This window comes from Lacerta agilis, chromosome 8 (genome assembly GCF_009819535.1).
Source record: "Lacerta agilis isolate rLacAgi1 chromosome 8, rLacAgi1.pri, whole genome shotgun sequence".
Classification (NCBI taxonomy): Eukaryota; Metazoa; Chordata; class Lepidosauria; order Squamata; family Lacertidae; genus Lacerta; species Lacerta agilis.
This window is the reverse complement of record NC_046319.1, coordinates 62913094-62928565: the sequence shown is the minus strand read 5'-3', so window position 1 is coordinate 62928565 and position 15472 is coordinate 62913094. Positions and strand designations below refer to the sequence as shown.

At 46.2% G+C, this 15472-nt stretch overlaps 1 protein-coding gene across 1 annotated transcript in view; it reads right to left on the bottom strand.

Annotated features, from left to right (window-relative positions):
- The window catches only part of MAP3K6 (mitogen-activated protein kinase kinase kinase 6), a 38938-nt gene that overhangs the window by 6982 nt on the left and 16484 nt on the right, over positions 1-15472 (bottom strand). The window contains exons 9-22 of the mRNA XM_033157902.1: positions 14704-14863; positions 13907-14057; positions 11777-11884; positions 11375-11424; positions 9983-10078; positions 8337-8415; positions 8000-8133; positions 6760-6887; positions 5650-5786; positions 4396-4501; positions 4118-4275; positions 2410-2587; positions 1904-2051; positions 121-292 (exon numbers count right to left, since the gene is read on the bottom strand). Coding sequence (XP_033013793.1) covers positions 121-292; positions 1904-2051; positions 2410-2587; positions 4118-4275; positions 4396-4501; positions 5650-5786; positions 6760-6887; positions 8000-8133; positions 8337-8415; positions 9983-10078; positions 11375-11424; positions 11777-11884; positions 13907-14057; positions 14704-14863 — 1805 coding nt within the window. The remainder of the gene's footprint in view (positions 1-120; positions 293-1903; positions 2052-2409; positions 2588-4117; positions 4276-4395; positions 4502-5649; positions 5787-6759; positions 6888-7999; positions 8134-8336; positions 8416-9982; positions 10079-11374; positions 11425-11776; positions 11885-13906; positions 14058-14703; positions 14864-15472) is intronic.

Genomic DNA, 15472 nt, shown 5'->3' with positions numbered 1-15472 from the left:
AGGAGACTCCCCACCCCACCCCCAAGGTCTGGATTTGGCAACGCTTTCAGTCAGTCTTCCCCAGCCTGGTGCCTGGAAGGCCCCAGTTCCTAACCCTACAAAGGCCTGAGTGGTGCTTACCTCATCCTGGGCCTCAAAGAGAGCAGCGGCAATACTGGGCAGCTCCTCCGTCAGGACCTTGTGGAGGGTGGCTCTCCGCTCGCTATCCTTCCTCAGCAAGAACAAGCAGCCGCTCTCCTCGTGGGAGGAAGAGGAGAGGCTGAGGTCACCAGTGAGCAGTTCCTCAGGGGCCCTGTGTAGACACATAGCAATTGAGGGGACTGGATCCCGAAGGAACAGTGGCTGGGGGTAAGAGGGGTGGGAACCGCTGCCACTCTGGGGCAGCTGACAATGTCAGCCGTCCGTGAGAATGCAGGTTGTGCTGAATTCTTACCAGAAGCACAGATAGGAAACCTCATTCAGAATGAGGGCTGCGTTCCCTTCAGGGGAATCTTGTGGGGGCCACATGCCAGAGCAACAAATGAGACTCATTTCTGTATAGTAGGCTAACAGACAACAGACGTCTCTCTCTCTCTCTGTGTGTGTGTCTCGGAGGGAGGGGAGGGAGGGAGGGAGGGAGAGAGAGCACTTTTCTCCATCCAGGCATTGGGACCAAGGCCAGTGAGAAGTACCAAAGACCAGACTAAGGATTCTCAGGCCGTATCTCTCACTGACCTTAGCCTACACCTTCCTGAAGTGCTTTTGCCTGACTGGAATGTGTCTTTGAACTGAGACAATGTCGTGTGTGTGTGTGTGTGTGTGTGTGTGTGTGTGTAGTAAATTGCCAAATTATTCAAGGTGTGCAGGGAGCCTGAAAAGCCTTGAGATGGCAGTGGATCCGACCTGAGCCACCCCTGCTTTAAATTATTTCTGTTGTCATTTGGAAGTGTGTGGACATTGCAGTATTGTGTGGAGCTGTGGAAAATCTTAGGAACATGTGACCCTCCAGGTCTCAGAAAGCTTGGCCAGTGGTCCGGGATAATGGATGTTGCAATCCAACAATGTCTGAAGGGCCACACATTGTCCATCCCTGTTGCAAGGGAATCAACGTTCCCCAGGAACAAACCCAAAAGGTTGTCACTGCTTTGGCTTGATTTACCTAGCTAAAAGTACAAAGTGCATCTGCTCGCTTGTTAAGAACAAAAATCATACTGTGACTTTTTGAAGAGCTCAAAAGACATCAGATCGCACACTGCTATGTTATCACGGTAATGCTGGTGCAGTATTGGAAACTTGCAGTGACAGGGGCAAAGGGTTGCCACCAGGTGGCAGTCAAATCCTTCTTTATTTTCTCAGCCACCAATTTTGTGCACAACCTGACCTGACTACTTTAGAACCAGTACCAAGGCTGAAGAAGACGGGCCAGCGATTTTGGCTGGACCCTTCATGATATTTACCTTTCTGGCCAAAACCGCCATTTGAGAGAAAGATGGCTTTTGTTTCTTTGTCTCCTCTGCTTGCTGCTTTTAAAAATAGTATCTTTGTTTTCATTGTTATTCTCCCATTTTCTGTATTGCATGCTGGGGACCCTGTGCCTGATGGCAGGAGAGGTTTTCCACACGTGTGGGGCCACAGATATTAAAGTGGCTGCCACATGACACCTCCTGGACCAGGAGCAGCAATGCAGCTGCAGCTCAGGCACAGGCAGGTTTCAAGGCAGCCAAGTGGAGGCAGAGCTAAGGTGCATCATCACTGTGGCAACATGGATGGGCAGTAGAGCACACCAAGCTTCCAAGCAGGTTAAATCGCCTGTTCAGACACCGATGCTTTTGTGGAGCCTCGATTCCATAGGGCACAAGCTGTAGTGTAAACCTGCCCGAGTTAAGCTCCCCACTCCCTGCTTCCCTTCTGCTCCAGGCCTTACCTGAGATAGGTGGGCCTCTGAGCCACTTCACTGGTGCTCCGAGACAGAGAGGTGTTCAAGGACTGCAATGACAAAGAACGTTTCTGGGACTCGCTGACACCCTCTGCTGAAATCGACCTTTCTGGCACATTCGGAGGAGACAGCTCGTCTGTAGGGAGAAGAGAGAGGAGTACAAGGTTGGCATCAAAAGCAATGCCGAGCCCCAGCCTGGCTTGGCTCGCAGATCAATAAATATTATTATTATTATTATTATTATTATTATTATTATTATTATTATTATTATTATTATTATTATTAATTCCCCAGCCACTCTAGGCAGCTTCCAACAAAATTATTAAAATACAATAGTCCTTCAGGTATTAAAAGCTTCCCTAAACAGGGCTGCCTTCAGATGTCATCTAAAAGAAGTCTGGTAGTTGTTTTTTTCCTTTGACATCTGGTGGGAGGGCGTTCCACAGGAAGGGCACCACTACCGAGAAGGCCCTCTGCCTGGTTCCCTGCCTCACCTGTCACCACTGGGCTCCTGGATTTCCTCCTACTGGGCGCCTTCAGAAAGGGTTCCTGAAGCAAGGCAGCAGCAGTTGCCCGCTTGTCCGGATCAGCTTCAAAACAACTCAGGATAAAGGCCTTGGCTTCATCCGACATCGAATCGGGCACCTCGGGGTGGATCTTGAACATGCCCACCTGAGAAAAGGCAAACGACTGGCAATAGTATATACAGTGCACCACCCGAAAACATGACCTTGCTATCCATTTATGGTGGGGAATCAACAGGCCAGGCTAGTCAGCTTCTGTCGGTTTTTAAGAAACGAGGAAGATATTTTATTACACCAAGTCAGGCTGTTGATCCATCTAGCTCAGTATTGTCTGCACAGTGGCTTTCCAGGGTTCCCGGCCTATTTGAAAATCTCAGGGATTCAACCAGGGCCCTTCTGCATGTGAAGCACAACATGCTCTACCTCTGAGCTACAGCCCTTCCTCTTTATGGAAAGACACTAAGTCAAGGGCAGAGGCCTTGGTTTGTCAGCAGTGCTGGGTCACAGGCTGTTTATGTAACTACACTGGTCCTCAAAGCTCAGGCTGAATGATGGAGGCTGCTGTATCCTGACTGCTAGCCCATCTGCAAAGCTAAGAAGGGTTCAGTATGGTTTCCAATTGGCTGGGGGGTGGGGCACGTGCTGAGATTCCTGCATTGCAGGGGGTTGAACTAAATGACTCTCGGGGTCCCTTCCAATGTGACAACTCTATGATTATATGCAGCGTCTAAATGGTGCAAAAAGATCTAATGGAACCTAAACTCTAAAGGACTGCACTACTTGCATTCACAAGTACACCAGACTTGCTGTAACAGTCCCAGACAGAGGCTGGTGCAACTAGCCAATGAGCTGGCCTGCTCTGCTGGTCTTCCACAAAGCTCCGAGCAACCCAGAAATACACAACCCTGGAGACGGCAGAGGAAGATTGGAGTAAATATAAAGTATATTTAAAAAAATATTGTAATATTTGAAAATTGGAAAGATTTTGGAAGTAAGTTGTGGCTTAGGTTCATAATGAAAATAGCAAAAATGGAAAATTATGGTAGTAAAAATAGATGATGATAAAAAGGAGGATAATTTTGAGGATTTTTGAAGTTTAATAATGAATTTGGAAAACTGCTAAAGATGTATTCTAATGAAATTCAACAAAGAGGGATTTGAGGAAGTCATGTAAACAAGTGAGGAAAGATAGGAGGATAAAAAAATTTATTTGTGTTATAAGATGTGATGATGTATATTAACTTTGTTAATTTAAGTAAGTTGTAATTTTACTGATTTGTGGAAAATGAATAAAAATATATATTAAAAAACAGAAATACCCAACCCTAGGATCATTTAAAAGAAGTCTGCTGAAAGGCCTGGGGAGCTGATGATGACCTGCCCCCTCAGGTCTTCCATCAATCCTCTCTCCCTTTTTGGTATCCTGGCTGCAATTAGAAAGAAAGGTGAGAAGTAATGCCATGCTGCTGAGAAAAGGGAAATTCCCCTAGAATCAGAGCTGCTGCGGAGCTGGGCAAGTGAACCAGGGAAGAGACTGGACTACCCATTCCCATTTACTTCTTCCTGCCTAGTGGAGCAAGTGGGCAGAGACAACTCCTGCAAGGATCCCCTCCTCCCTTCAGGAAAACTGCCAAGTGTTCTTCCCAGCTGTGCAGAAGGGCGCAAATCCCAGCCTCACCTTGAACATGGCTGCCTGAGGGCTGCCCAGCTCGAAGAAAGGGGGCTTGCCTGTTGCCATCTCAATGATGGTGCAGCCCATGGACCAGATGTCAGCCGGCTTGCCATAGCCACGGGGTCCCTGATCAATGACCTCTGGGGCCATGTACTGCAAGGTGCCTGAGGAAGGAAGAGAGAAACCAAGAAGGAAGAAGTCATGGGTGCCACCATCCCAATGCCCGAGAGCCTGGATGAGTCGGCTCTCTTCCCCAAACGACACAGAGCTGCACACACACTTACCTGTGAATGTCTCTGTGCTGGGGCTGATCCCCGCCAGCCTCTTGGATGTGCCAAAGTCTGAAATTTTCAACACTCCGCTGTACGTGTTGATCAGGACGTTATCACCCTGTTTATCCAAGAAAAGCCAAGTCACTGCTTTGGAAGCACTCAAGTTCTGAGGGCTTCCTCCAACTGCAAACAGGCCTCGCACCAGTGTCTTGGCATGCCTGGACAGCTGCAAGGGTCTCGGGACTACGAAGGCCCTGCTGATGATGTCTGCCCTAGACATGCGCCTCAGGCAATTCCCTGCACAGCCTGCGAGCGCCAAATGGCTAGATCCAGCCAGCTTTTTAATTTCCCACACTGCCCCTGAGCGAGCATGGAGGGAACTGTAGGAGTGGAAGTGCCAAAAACTCCCCCCTTTCCACAAAAACAAAACCCCAAGGACTGGTGCTTAGAAATTCAACTGTAGTATTAACTTCATCATCAATTTATTATGATCCACAGACCAGGAATGCGGCAAAAATAAAGCCATACAATGCTCCATAATCTTAAGCACAGAGCAAAACAGAAAGCAATATATTATCTAAATGCCACCAGCTCAAGTATACATATTGACAGGATAACAAATGTCTTAAATAGCTCCCCAAACATACTATTTCCAACTTCAGGTGGTTAATTGCCTTCTTGCTCTCACTGTCCCTGATAAAGAAAATCTGGCCATTACTAATGACACACGCAGGGTTTTATCTCCCAGTAAATATTTAACATAAAATTTAACTGACCTGCCTGGTTTGGCCAATAAAGGGGCAATCATCTGCTGATGAGTGCCAGCATAAAAATTATAAAAACAAAATGACATTTTCCACAGATGTTCCAGATCCTGGTTATTACAAGGACAAACCCTCAAGGAACACCAGCCTATTCCTCCCCAGAGCAACCGAGAAAGGCATCATATTAAATCTGGCCAGAGCAAAAGCTGTACGATAATTAACTGCATGCAAATTCCTAAAATAAGCAGCTAGCTGAAAGTCATTAAGGGCCGTCTTTAAGAAATGCCTAAGGAGCAAGGCAAGCAGGTTGTGCATGAGCTAGCCAAAAGGTCCTGAAAAGAAATACCCCGTGGAGTCTTTGCTTTACCAAAGCTAATGCAGAGTCAAAACCCAACTGAAGGAGGAGAAGGAAAGCTGCGTGAAAAGAGCTGCTTGACCCCTGACAATGCCACACAAAGAACTAGCACCTACACCTGGCAGCCCAAGCTGAGGTGGCTCTCACCTTGATGTCCCTGTGGACGATCTGGTTGTCGTGCAGGTAGCGCAGCCCCTCTAGGATTTGCTTGGTGTAGAAAACAATGGTGGGCTCATTGTCTTTCAGGGGGCCCCACATGGAGCGCAGAAGAGAGGAAAGGCTCCCTGGATTTTTGCGGTGGGGAGAGAAGGACATGGAACATTATAGATGCTGATTTCTTAGTAAGTAAGTAAATTTTTATTTATACCCTGCCCTCCCCGGCCAACATCAAATATTAAATACATCAAAACACAATCAAACAATTGATTAAAATACAGATTAAAAATTAGAATCAGGATAAAATTAAAGGACTGCCCATGAATTACAACCATAGGGGTCAGGAACCTCAAGTATTCATCAGGGCCAGCTATCCATGTTGGTCCCACATGAGCCAATAAAAGGGCCAAAGAGGTAACTTGCAGGGTCCCATAGAGGGGGGTCAAACAGGCCTGGACCGAAAGCCAGGCGGAACAGCTCCGTCTTGCAGGCCCTGCGGAAGGATGTCAAGTCCCACAGGGCCCTGGTCTCCTGCGACAGAGCATTCCACCAGGCTGGGGCCAAAGCCGAAAAGGCCTTGTCCCTGGTTGAGGCCAATTTAACCTCCTTGAGGCCCAGGACCTCCAAGGTATTATTTGTGGACCATAAGGTCCTCTGCGGGGCATACCATCAGAGGCGGTCCTGTAATCCCTTATACAGGGATTAGACAAATGCACGGAACAGAAGGCTATCAATGGCTACTAGTCATGTCCACTGCACTCCTTGCATTAGTAACCTCAAGGCTGAATTATTGCAGTGCTCTCTGTGGAAAACCTAAACCCTAATATCGCGGCTCAGTCAGTGAGATAAGGGGCATCGTCGGTCATTCCCTGAGCTATTGAGGCTCATCTGACAGCGACAAGAAACTGAGCTTTTAGTGTCATCGGCCCAGTTGCATGTGGCCAACCGAGATTCAGCTTCTCTTTTAAGCTTGGAACACCTTTTGTAACAACATTCCTGTGCTGCCTTGCTGATGCAAACAATTAAGAAAGCATCTTTATTGGTGGTCTCTGGCTGTTGGTTTTATTTATTGCACATTGCATATTTACTGCATACACTTACCCCCAGGTACCTCCTCCATGAAGATCTTGAGGAAGCCATCTTGACTGACGGAGCCCAAATAGCGAACAATGTTCTTGTGTCTCAGGCGCTTGTGGAGAGCAATCTCCTCGTGAAGGGGCTGCGAGTATCTGAAGCGCAAGTGTGGCGTGTATGAGTGACAGAAACACACAATAGAAAATTCTTTCCAGTAGCACCTTAGAGACCAACTGAGTTTGTTCTTCGTATGAGCTTTCGTGTGCATGCACACTTCTTCAGATACTATTTTGTTTCGACTATGGCAGACCAGCACGGCTATCCACATGTAACAGAAACACACAACTCTCTCTGAGGCAGCAGCCAGGGGATGCCACAGCCCCTCCCCCCATACTGAGCATATTCCTGCCAAGTAGGATAGCCATATGTCCTACTTTAGAGAGGACAGTCCTCTCTTTGAAGGGCTCTCCAGTCAAAGTCCGATTTAAAGATGAAGAACCCTCAGAAGGGAGAGCAGCAGCAGGGCCTTTGAAGCTGCCCATAACCTATTAATTGGGAGCTAAGTGAATCATAGGCTATTAATAATAATATTTAAGATCATAAAGATGATAGTAGCTCCTGAGTAGGCACGGAGGTCATCTGGTCACAGTCTTCCTAATATGCACTGGGTTTTTGTTTAAATTACAATCATTATTCCCAAATTTGTGTCTATCTACACATAACAATTAGCATATTCGGGTTTTGTGCAAATCTTTTTTGGTGATGCGTAAGTGGTCATCAAAAACATCCCCGGAGTTCTTGCAACATGAAGGAAGCCCCAGATTCCCACAGAGCGGTCTGGCCATTCTAAGGATAGGGGAAGGAAATAGTTGGGTTCACATTTTAGCATAAATATACCGAACTCACACTTCCTGGACAAATGCACAAACTGAAAGATGGCTCATCTTTGAAATTTGAACTCCTCCCTAATTTTGTGATACAGCACTACAACAAAAAAATGTGCACAAAAATGTGTATATCCATGAAAACAATGTACAAAAAATGCCTTGTACTAGGTAGGGAAAATTGCTTGCAAAAGCATAGGCAAGACAGCATACAAAAATGGCTATATTTGGAGAAATGCACACAAAAATTAGTATGAATTTTAATGGCCTAATTAAAAGAGGGGGAAATGCAGAAGTGTGATGAACTGAGCTTAAGGCTGAAGAAACAAGAAGCCAAAATTGACAATATTAGTATTTCCTTCCCTGTTTTTTGTTACTCTTACCTGCTGTCACGCTCTGGGATCTCCTTAATGGCGATGCGCACCTGATTGCTGAGGTCTCGGCCAGCGTAGACCACCCCATAGGTGCCTTTACCCAGAATCACCCTGTCGCCTGCTTCCGTGCGTTCATAGTCATACTGTGCAAGTCAAAGAACACACACAGAGTTATGGAACGTAAAAGGCCCTTTGGGCGAAATCTCTATGCGCAGCACCCTCTCTTGGCCTGTTCACCACTGGGCTTGGCCATTTCCCACATCCGCCTTCACAGCCATCATTCGACAGGCCCTGACAAAAGCTCCCAGTTCCTGAAACAAAGGAGCGTCCTCTTCCGCCAGCTCACCTCGAGTTCCTCCAGGGAGCTGCAGCTATTCACTTCCTCACCCATCTCTGCCATGAAGGAGCGGATCAGTTCACAAAACCTAATGTAAAAGAGCAAAGGGGGAGGAAAAAAACCCCTAAGAGAATGGACACCAGCTCAAAGAAACATCTCGTTATCACTGGTTCAGAATCAAAGGCTAGAAGCCCAGACTAGATGGGTTGAATAAAAGACTGAAAATCTGGACGAATTATGCAAACGGAGAAGGGAGAGGGGACTAGGAACTGAACCCGAAGTTATTGCAGCTTGAATTTGGAAGGAAAGGGGGAAAGGGGACCCCAAATCACTCAGGATATTTCAGAGGATGTGGCGGGTGAGTGGAAGCCAAGCAGGGAACACACTATCTCCAGAGATCCTTCTAGCAGCTACTATTACTTTTTACTATTTACTCTTTACTATTACTATTTACAGGTGAAACTCGAAAAATTAGAATATCGTGGAAAGGTTCATTTCTTTCAGTAATTCAACTTAAAAGGTGAAACTAATATATGAGATAGACTCATGGCATGCAAAGCGAGAGATGTCAAGCCTTTATTTGTTATAATTGTGATGATTATGGCGTACAGCTGATGAGAACCCCAAATTAACAATTTCAACTTTGGGGTTTTCATCAGCTGTACGCCATAATCATCACAATTATAAGGCTTGACATATCTCGCTTTGCATGTCACGAGTCTATCTCATATATTAAACTCCAGTAGCTAATGAAAACAATTGCTTACATAAATGGACTTTCCCACGATATTCTAATTTTTCGAGTTTCACCTGTATTTGTTTGTGCAAAGCTCTGGGAGAAACGCTATGTAAAAGTAAAAAATTCATTCCAGGGGGGTTTGGGAAGGGGAGGGAATGACAGCCGCCAGTCACCCACCACCACTTCAGTTGAAATGCATTCTCCACCCACCCACCCATTTTGTCACCTGCAAATTGAGTAGTGAAATGGAGGAGGGGCAGTTTGGCTCAACTCTAAAAAAAGGGAAAATAAAAAGAAAACCTTGAAATTTAGAACAGGAACAGGAAATCTGGTGCTTCAGATTTTCATTTCCTTATTCCATGCAAACTCTGTGGATGTGAAACTATATTTGCAGCCATTAATTCATGCTGAAACTCTTAACTCCACACATTGAGCCAGCAGTTTTCATGTTTGGGCATGCGAGGGAAGGTGCTGATTACAAGTTTAAAATTACTTCCCTCTGAACACCAGCAGGGTTTACCTCCAATTCAATTTCTTTAGAGCTGAGGGGGTAGAAATCAGATTTGAGAACCCGAACTCCTTTTTATTTAACTTTGCCTTCCCTGACCCTCGTTGACTTTAATTTTTACGAACACGTTTTCAGAACCCACACTGCAGCTGCAGGCGGGCAGTGGAGATCCAAGCATCACGTGTCTCCATGGTTGCACATGATGAAGAAGAAAGGGCATCAATGGTACCCGGTTTCTTGAGTCTGCAATATAACCCCTGGGAAGCACTCTGTCTAGAGCAGCATCCTGCAGAAGATGCTCCCTTTCCCCGAGTGGGGAATGTGGTTGGGTTGTGGTTGTTTTTAACTGTCCCTCTTCCAAAAGTTGCAGGTTGTCCCTCTGCTGCCCATTCATATCCCCTCACTCACCAGCGGCAATGGTACTGGGTAGGGAAGTACAGCTGGAAGTCTTCCGCTGTGTGCAGCACGTAGAGGAAGCAGCACCGCTCATCGCACTTGGAGATACTGGCAAGAAAAAAAGATGGGAGTGGAAGGAGGACTTCAGCAAGTCTCCTTTCCTTATCAGCGCAAGCCTGAATCTTGCTTTAAAACCTGCCTCTCTCCATGTCCCACCACCCCAAGTTGCTCGCATCAGCCTCAGGGGCTTACCAGCCACAGGCCAGACCCAATTCTCCTTGAGATGCTAGCTTTCTATGTGCGATGAGGTTTTACTGTATTTATAGTTGCATGGAGGAGCGTTGACACGTGAGCTACAGTACGAAGTGGAAGAAAAATGTGTTCCATCTGCATTTTAAGGACAAACTGACCTAACTCACCAATCCCAGACTTCAGTGTAGATTGGAATGCACTTAATCTTCGGGGTGGGCTGTGACTCACATCATAAAACAGATGCTTGGAATGCAGAAGGTCCCAAGTTCAATCCCTGGCATCTCCAAGTAGGGCTGGGAAAGATTTGTACCCGAAACTCTGGAGTGCTTCTGCCAGTCAGTGTAGACAACACAGAACTGGATGGAGCCAGGGTCTGACTCCATATAAGGCAGCTTCCTGCATTTCTCTCAGTCAAATTACACGCTTCTCCAAATTTTGCAGTGCATTTTCTTTTTTATAGAAAATGCACAAAAATGTGTACTGTGATCTCGTAAAAAGGCAGCTTCTCGTGTGTCCTCTCTACCCAGTGCTCTCTACTGCAAGTGCCACCTGGCTAGCTCTATTTTCTCAGGGGAGGGGCTGTACATCAACAGTCCATTGGCTTTGCATGCTATGTCTCTCAGGAGGGCTGGGGAAGGCTTCTGCCTGAAATTGTAGTGACCTTCTGCCACCCAGGGCAATAGGAGTAGCCAATGCGGTGCCCTCCTGATGTTGCTGAACTACAGCTCCCATCATTCCTGACCATGGACCATGCTGGCTGGAGGTGATGGGAATTGGTGCCCACCATGGAAGGCACCATGATGGACACCCCAGGTATAGGCAATAGTGTGCTAAATGCACCAATGGTCTTTCTTGGCAGTGTCCTATGTTCCTATTTAAACCAGCCCTTTATTTCAGGGTCTTGAGGACTAGAACTTTTTTTTTTTTTAAGGGGGATGAACCGTAAAAGTCAGTGATGTATCTCAAGGAAGGACTGGGAAAGGCTTTGAAACCACGGGGAGTTACTGTCCGTTAGTGTAACCAATACTAAGCAATGTGGCTTATTTCTCTGACCTGGTATAAAGGCTGCTTCTTATCTTAAGCACCAACCTAGCCTTAAAGACAAGGAATTCAAACTATTTGTTTTATGTTAAAAATAATAATAATCATCACCTGATTCCACGGATGGAAGATGTTGGGAATGTCCACTTGGAAATCCCTTCCTGCAAAGAGACCCAAAAGGTGAAAGAAACATACAAATGCCCCGAGTGGGGAAACACAGGAAATTGAGACACACACCCGGAGGGATAAACAGCCATGAAGATTTATAATGCATAAAGACTGGATATCTAAATAGAATGAAAGTAATTACATCAACTTTTGTTACTTTTTATTACATTTTTTGTGTTTTTTTCTGTAATTATAAGGTTGTTTTTTTAAAAAAAAAAGTTCTATTTTAAATTATTGTAACTTGTTTTGCAACCTTAGGGTGAAGGGCGGGTAATAAATTAAAATTAAAAAAAATTAAAATCAGAAAAAGAAACTGACCCAGCCAGGACACAATTCTGGACCTACCTCTTCTGGGGAGCCAATGTGGCTCAGCGTCACTGATTTTTGCCCTTCTTGACTGCAGACACTGAGCTGAGATGGTTGCAACACTCTGCCCAACTCTAGAATCAAGACCTATTGGGACAGATGACGAGTTAGATTGCTAGTTAACTTAAATGCCACTTCTTATTTCAGCAGAAATAAGTTGTAGTGAGCATGGACTTAATTAAGAGAAGACGGCACACATAACCTCTCTGCTGGTTGCCCTTTGGATCTGCGCTGCTTGCCCATTTGCTACGGGACCAGGCTCCAGGTGTTACTATTAGTATACAAAGCCCTCAACAACTTGAGACCAGTATACCTGCAGGATCGCCTTAAGCCCACATGTGCCCATTTGACTGCTTTGATCTGCAGAACCGTCACTGAAACGAGCACAGTGAAGGTGCCTGCCTGATGGGAGGAAGTTCCAAAGTCTGGGTGCTTCCTTACAAATGTGGAATGAGTATTATGTGGTACCTGTAACAGTGCTGGTTCATCAGGGCAGCCAAGGCGGACTCAGTCCTGTGGTCAGGTGTGAGCACAGCTAATTGACTGTTTCATCTTATGGGATATAATGATGATATTCTCAGATGTGATGCCTGGGGCTACAACTGGAGGGCAGGAGGAAAAAGTGGTGGTGGTGGGGTGTTTGTGTTCATACAAACCATACATTTGCAGCACATCTCCCCACCCTGCCAAGAATCATGGGAGCTGCAGTTTGCGAAGGTTGCTGGGAATTATAGCTCAGTGAGGGGTGAACTACTGTTCCCAGAACTCTTTGGGAGAAAAAATGTGCTGCAAATGTATGGTGTGTATGCAGCCTGTTGTGTGTCGAGATTATAACTGACTGCAGAGGAAAAATGGCTTGAGAAAGGTAGCTCGGCATGTTCCAGAGTTTCTTGGTGCCGGCTGAGAGGGCTGCATTGGTGTTGCTCCAGGATCAGTTTTTGCATGGCAAAATCAACCTGCGATGTTTCGCAAGCCACCAATCTGCAAGGTAAACAGGCCCCTGTCTCAAGGAAACTACAATCCAAATTTCCACAATGGAGGGAGATGAGAGAAGGAAGGGTTGGGAGAGACTAAAGTTCGCAAATTTGAGCAGAAGTAGATAATTTCGCCTTGTTTCACCTAGAGATAAGAACTAGGAGTTATCCCAAAGGCTTCTCCCAAGAAGAAGATTTGTAGAGGGGAATTAAAGGGAGAGAGAGAAGCATCTGCACAATTTTCTCTTCCCCCGCAAATCTGTCAGCACACAAATTTCACACAAACGGGGAGGGGGGAGAGAGAGATAGAGAGAGAGAGAGAGAGAGAGAGAGAGAGACTGTCCAGTCCGCTCTCCAACCCAGCTATGCAAAGCTTGCCCTGAATTTTATGTAGCTTAAGGGAGGAAATATGAAAGAGCACCTTAGGCAAGGAAGGATTTGCTACATCAGAAGAGGAAATTTCCTAAGAATCTCATTCTGCAACTCTGCTGAAACTGACAGATGAGCAAGGAAAAGTTTTGCATGCATAAGGTCACAGCATTGATATGGCCATCAAAATGCCATTTAATCCCGATTCAAACTTTCTGGGCAAAATCGGATAAATTAAAAAAAAAAACCTCTTGCTGATGGCCAGCTTGCAGTTTCCGAATGACTCGTTTACAATGTTAAGGCAAAAGGGCTGGAAAACTCTCTAAGGCCTTGGAGAGCTGCAGAACAGAAAGTCGTGGGGGAAATGGTTTGATGCCACGTACATGACCTTTAATGCAGACTGGACTATGCTACTTCAGACAGCAGGTTGGGCATAGCCTTTTTGATGGCTACCCTATACAATAATGAAACGGAACACACCCTCCATAAACAAAGTACCAGCATATTAGTTAGGCTAGCTCACGCCTCATCTAGATGTGCTCATTTTCTAAGCCACTGTTTGAAATGGCAAAGTCCATTTACCGCCGGAGTGCTCTGCCACCCCCAGAACCACTTGGTTCTGCTGCATGTGCAGAACAAGCCACTCCCACTAGTAAGATGGAAAGCAACAGATGACACAGTAGTGTAGCAAAGGAGCAGGCAGGCAGGAGAAGCTGGTAGTTCAGTAGAGGTTTTGCCAAGGCACCAACGTTCACTGCCTCCTTACCAGACACTCCTCTGTGGAGACAAAGGGCTGGCAGGAATCCATCAAGAAGCCCAGCCAGAAATCAACCAGCTCCTGTTTCGGTGACCAGGTGTCGGGGGCAGTGTTGAAATGACTATAGATTACATAAGTCTCCTTGATAGATGTCAAGAACCTGAACCAATAATTGGGCAGGGGGCAAAAGAGAACCAAGTTAAAAAAAAGAGAAAGAAGCACGCACTTCAAACAGACCCACAGAGTCTGCAAAGGGTGAAGTAAGTTAAAGTTTCCATCCGATGCAAATGGTCTGTGTCACATATTATTATTTCCCACATTTATAGACTACCTTTTCAGTCAAGGAGCTCAAGGCAGTATACCGTATTTTTCCGTGTATAAGACTAGTTTCTCCCCCCTAAAAAATGATGTCCAAAATTTGGGGGCGTCTTATACACGGAGGCCATCTTCCCCCCATTTTCTTAAATCGGAGTCACCAAAAATAGGGGGTGTCTTATACATGGGGGCGTCTTATAGATGGAAAAATACGGTACATGGTTCTTCCCCTCCTCATTTAATCGCCACAACAACCCTGACTGGCCCAAGGTAAGCCAATGAGCTCCATGGCTGAGCAGAGGTTCAAAATCTGTCGTCCCACCAGACAGAGCAAGGAGAAAATCACTTCCTCTTCAGAAACCTGCCCTCTCCCAGCACCCCCTTCGACACTCACATCTCCCGTTCATCTCAATAGGTTGTCAGCTACTTAGTCTTCCTTGGTCCCCCCCCCCCCCACATCCCCATGAGGACACAAAGTTCCCACCACGCACCAAACTGGAGCGTTGAGCTTGTAAAGTTTCTCCGAGGCCTGGACGATTTTGTCAAAGTCGCCGGTCAGGATACTGGCGCCCAGGTAAAAACCAACATCCCAGTAATGTTGCATCTTTTCCAAGCATCCCTTCCTGCCGAGGACACAGCTCACCTTCATACCTAAGGAAGGAAGGACCAGAAGCAAGGGAGATTTTTCTAAACTGCAACAGGTATGTTTCGGGGGCGGGGGGCAGTGGCAGGGATTTCCAAGGGAAATTTTCAAAATGGTCAGGACGTTCTGGCTAAACCGGGAGTCACCATCCTATTGGCTACGACATAACATATATTTCAAGCTTCATTTCAGCAGGGAGAAGAGGCAGAGGGAAAGGGGCCCTGAAGGCATCTTACCACTTTGAACAGTCACAGCTTCCCACAAAGCATTCTGGGAACTGCGGTTTAAGGGTGCTGAGAGGTGCTAGGAAACCGCTACTCCCCACATGGAGTGACAATTCCCAGAGTTCCCTGGGAGCAGGGATTGGTTGTTTAACCACTCTGGGAACGATAGCTCTGTGAGGGAAACAGGGCATTCCTAACATCTCTCAGCACCCTTAACAAACGACAGCTCCCAGGATTTTTTTGGAGAAGCCACCACTGTTTAAAGTGGTATGATAACTGCATTAAATATATGGTGCAGATGGGGTGATAACTGCTCTTTCCATTTTCACACACACACACACACACACACACACACACACACACACATTAATATGATCCCACCCACCACCCAGC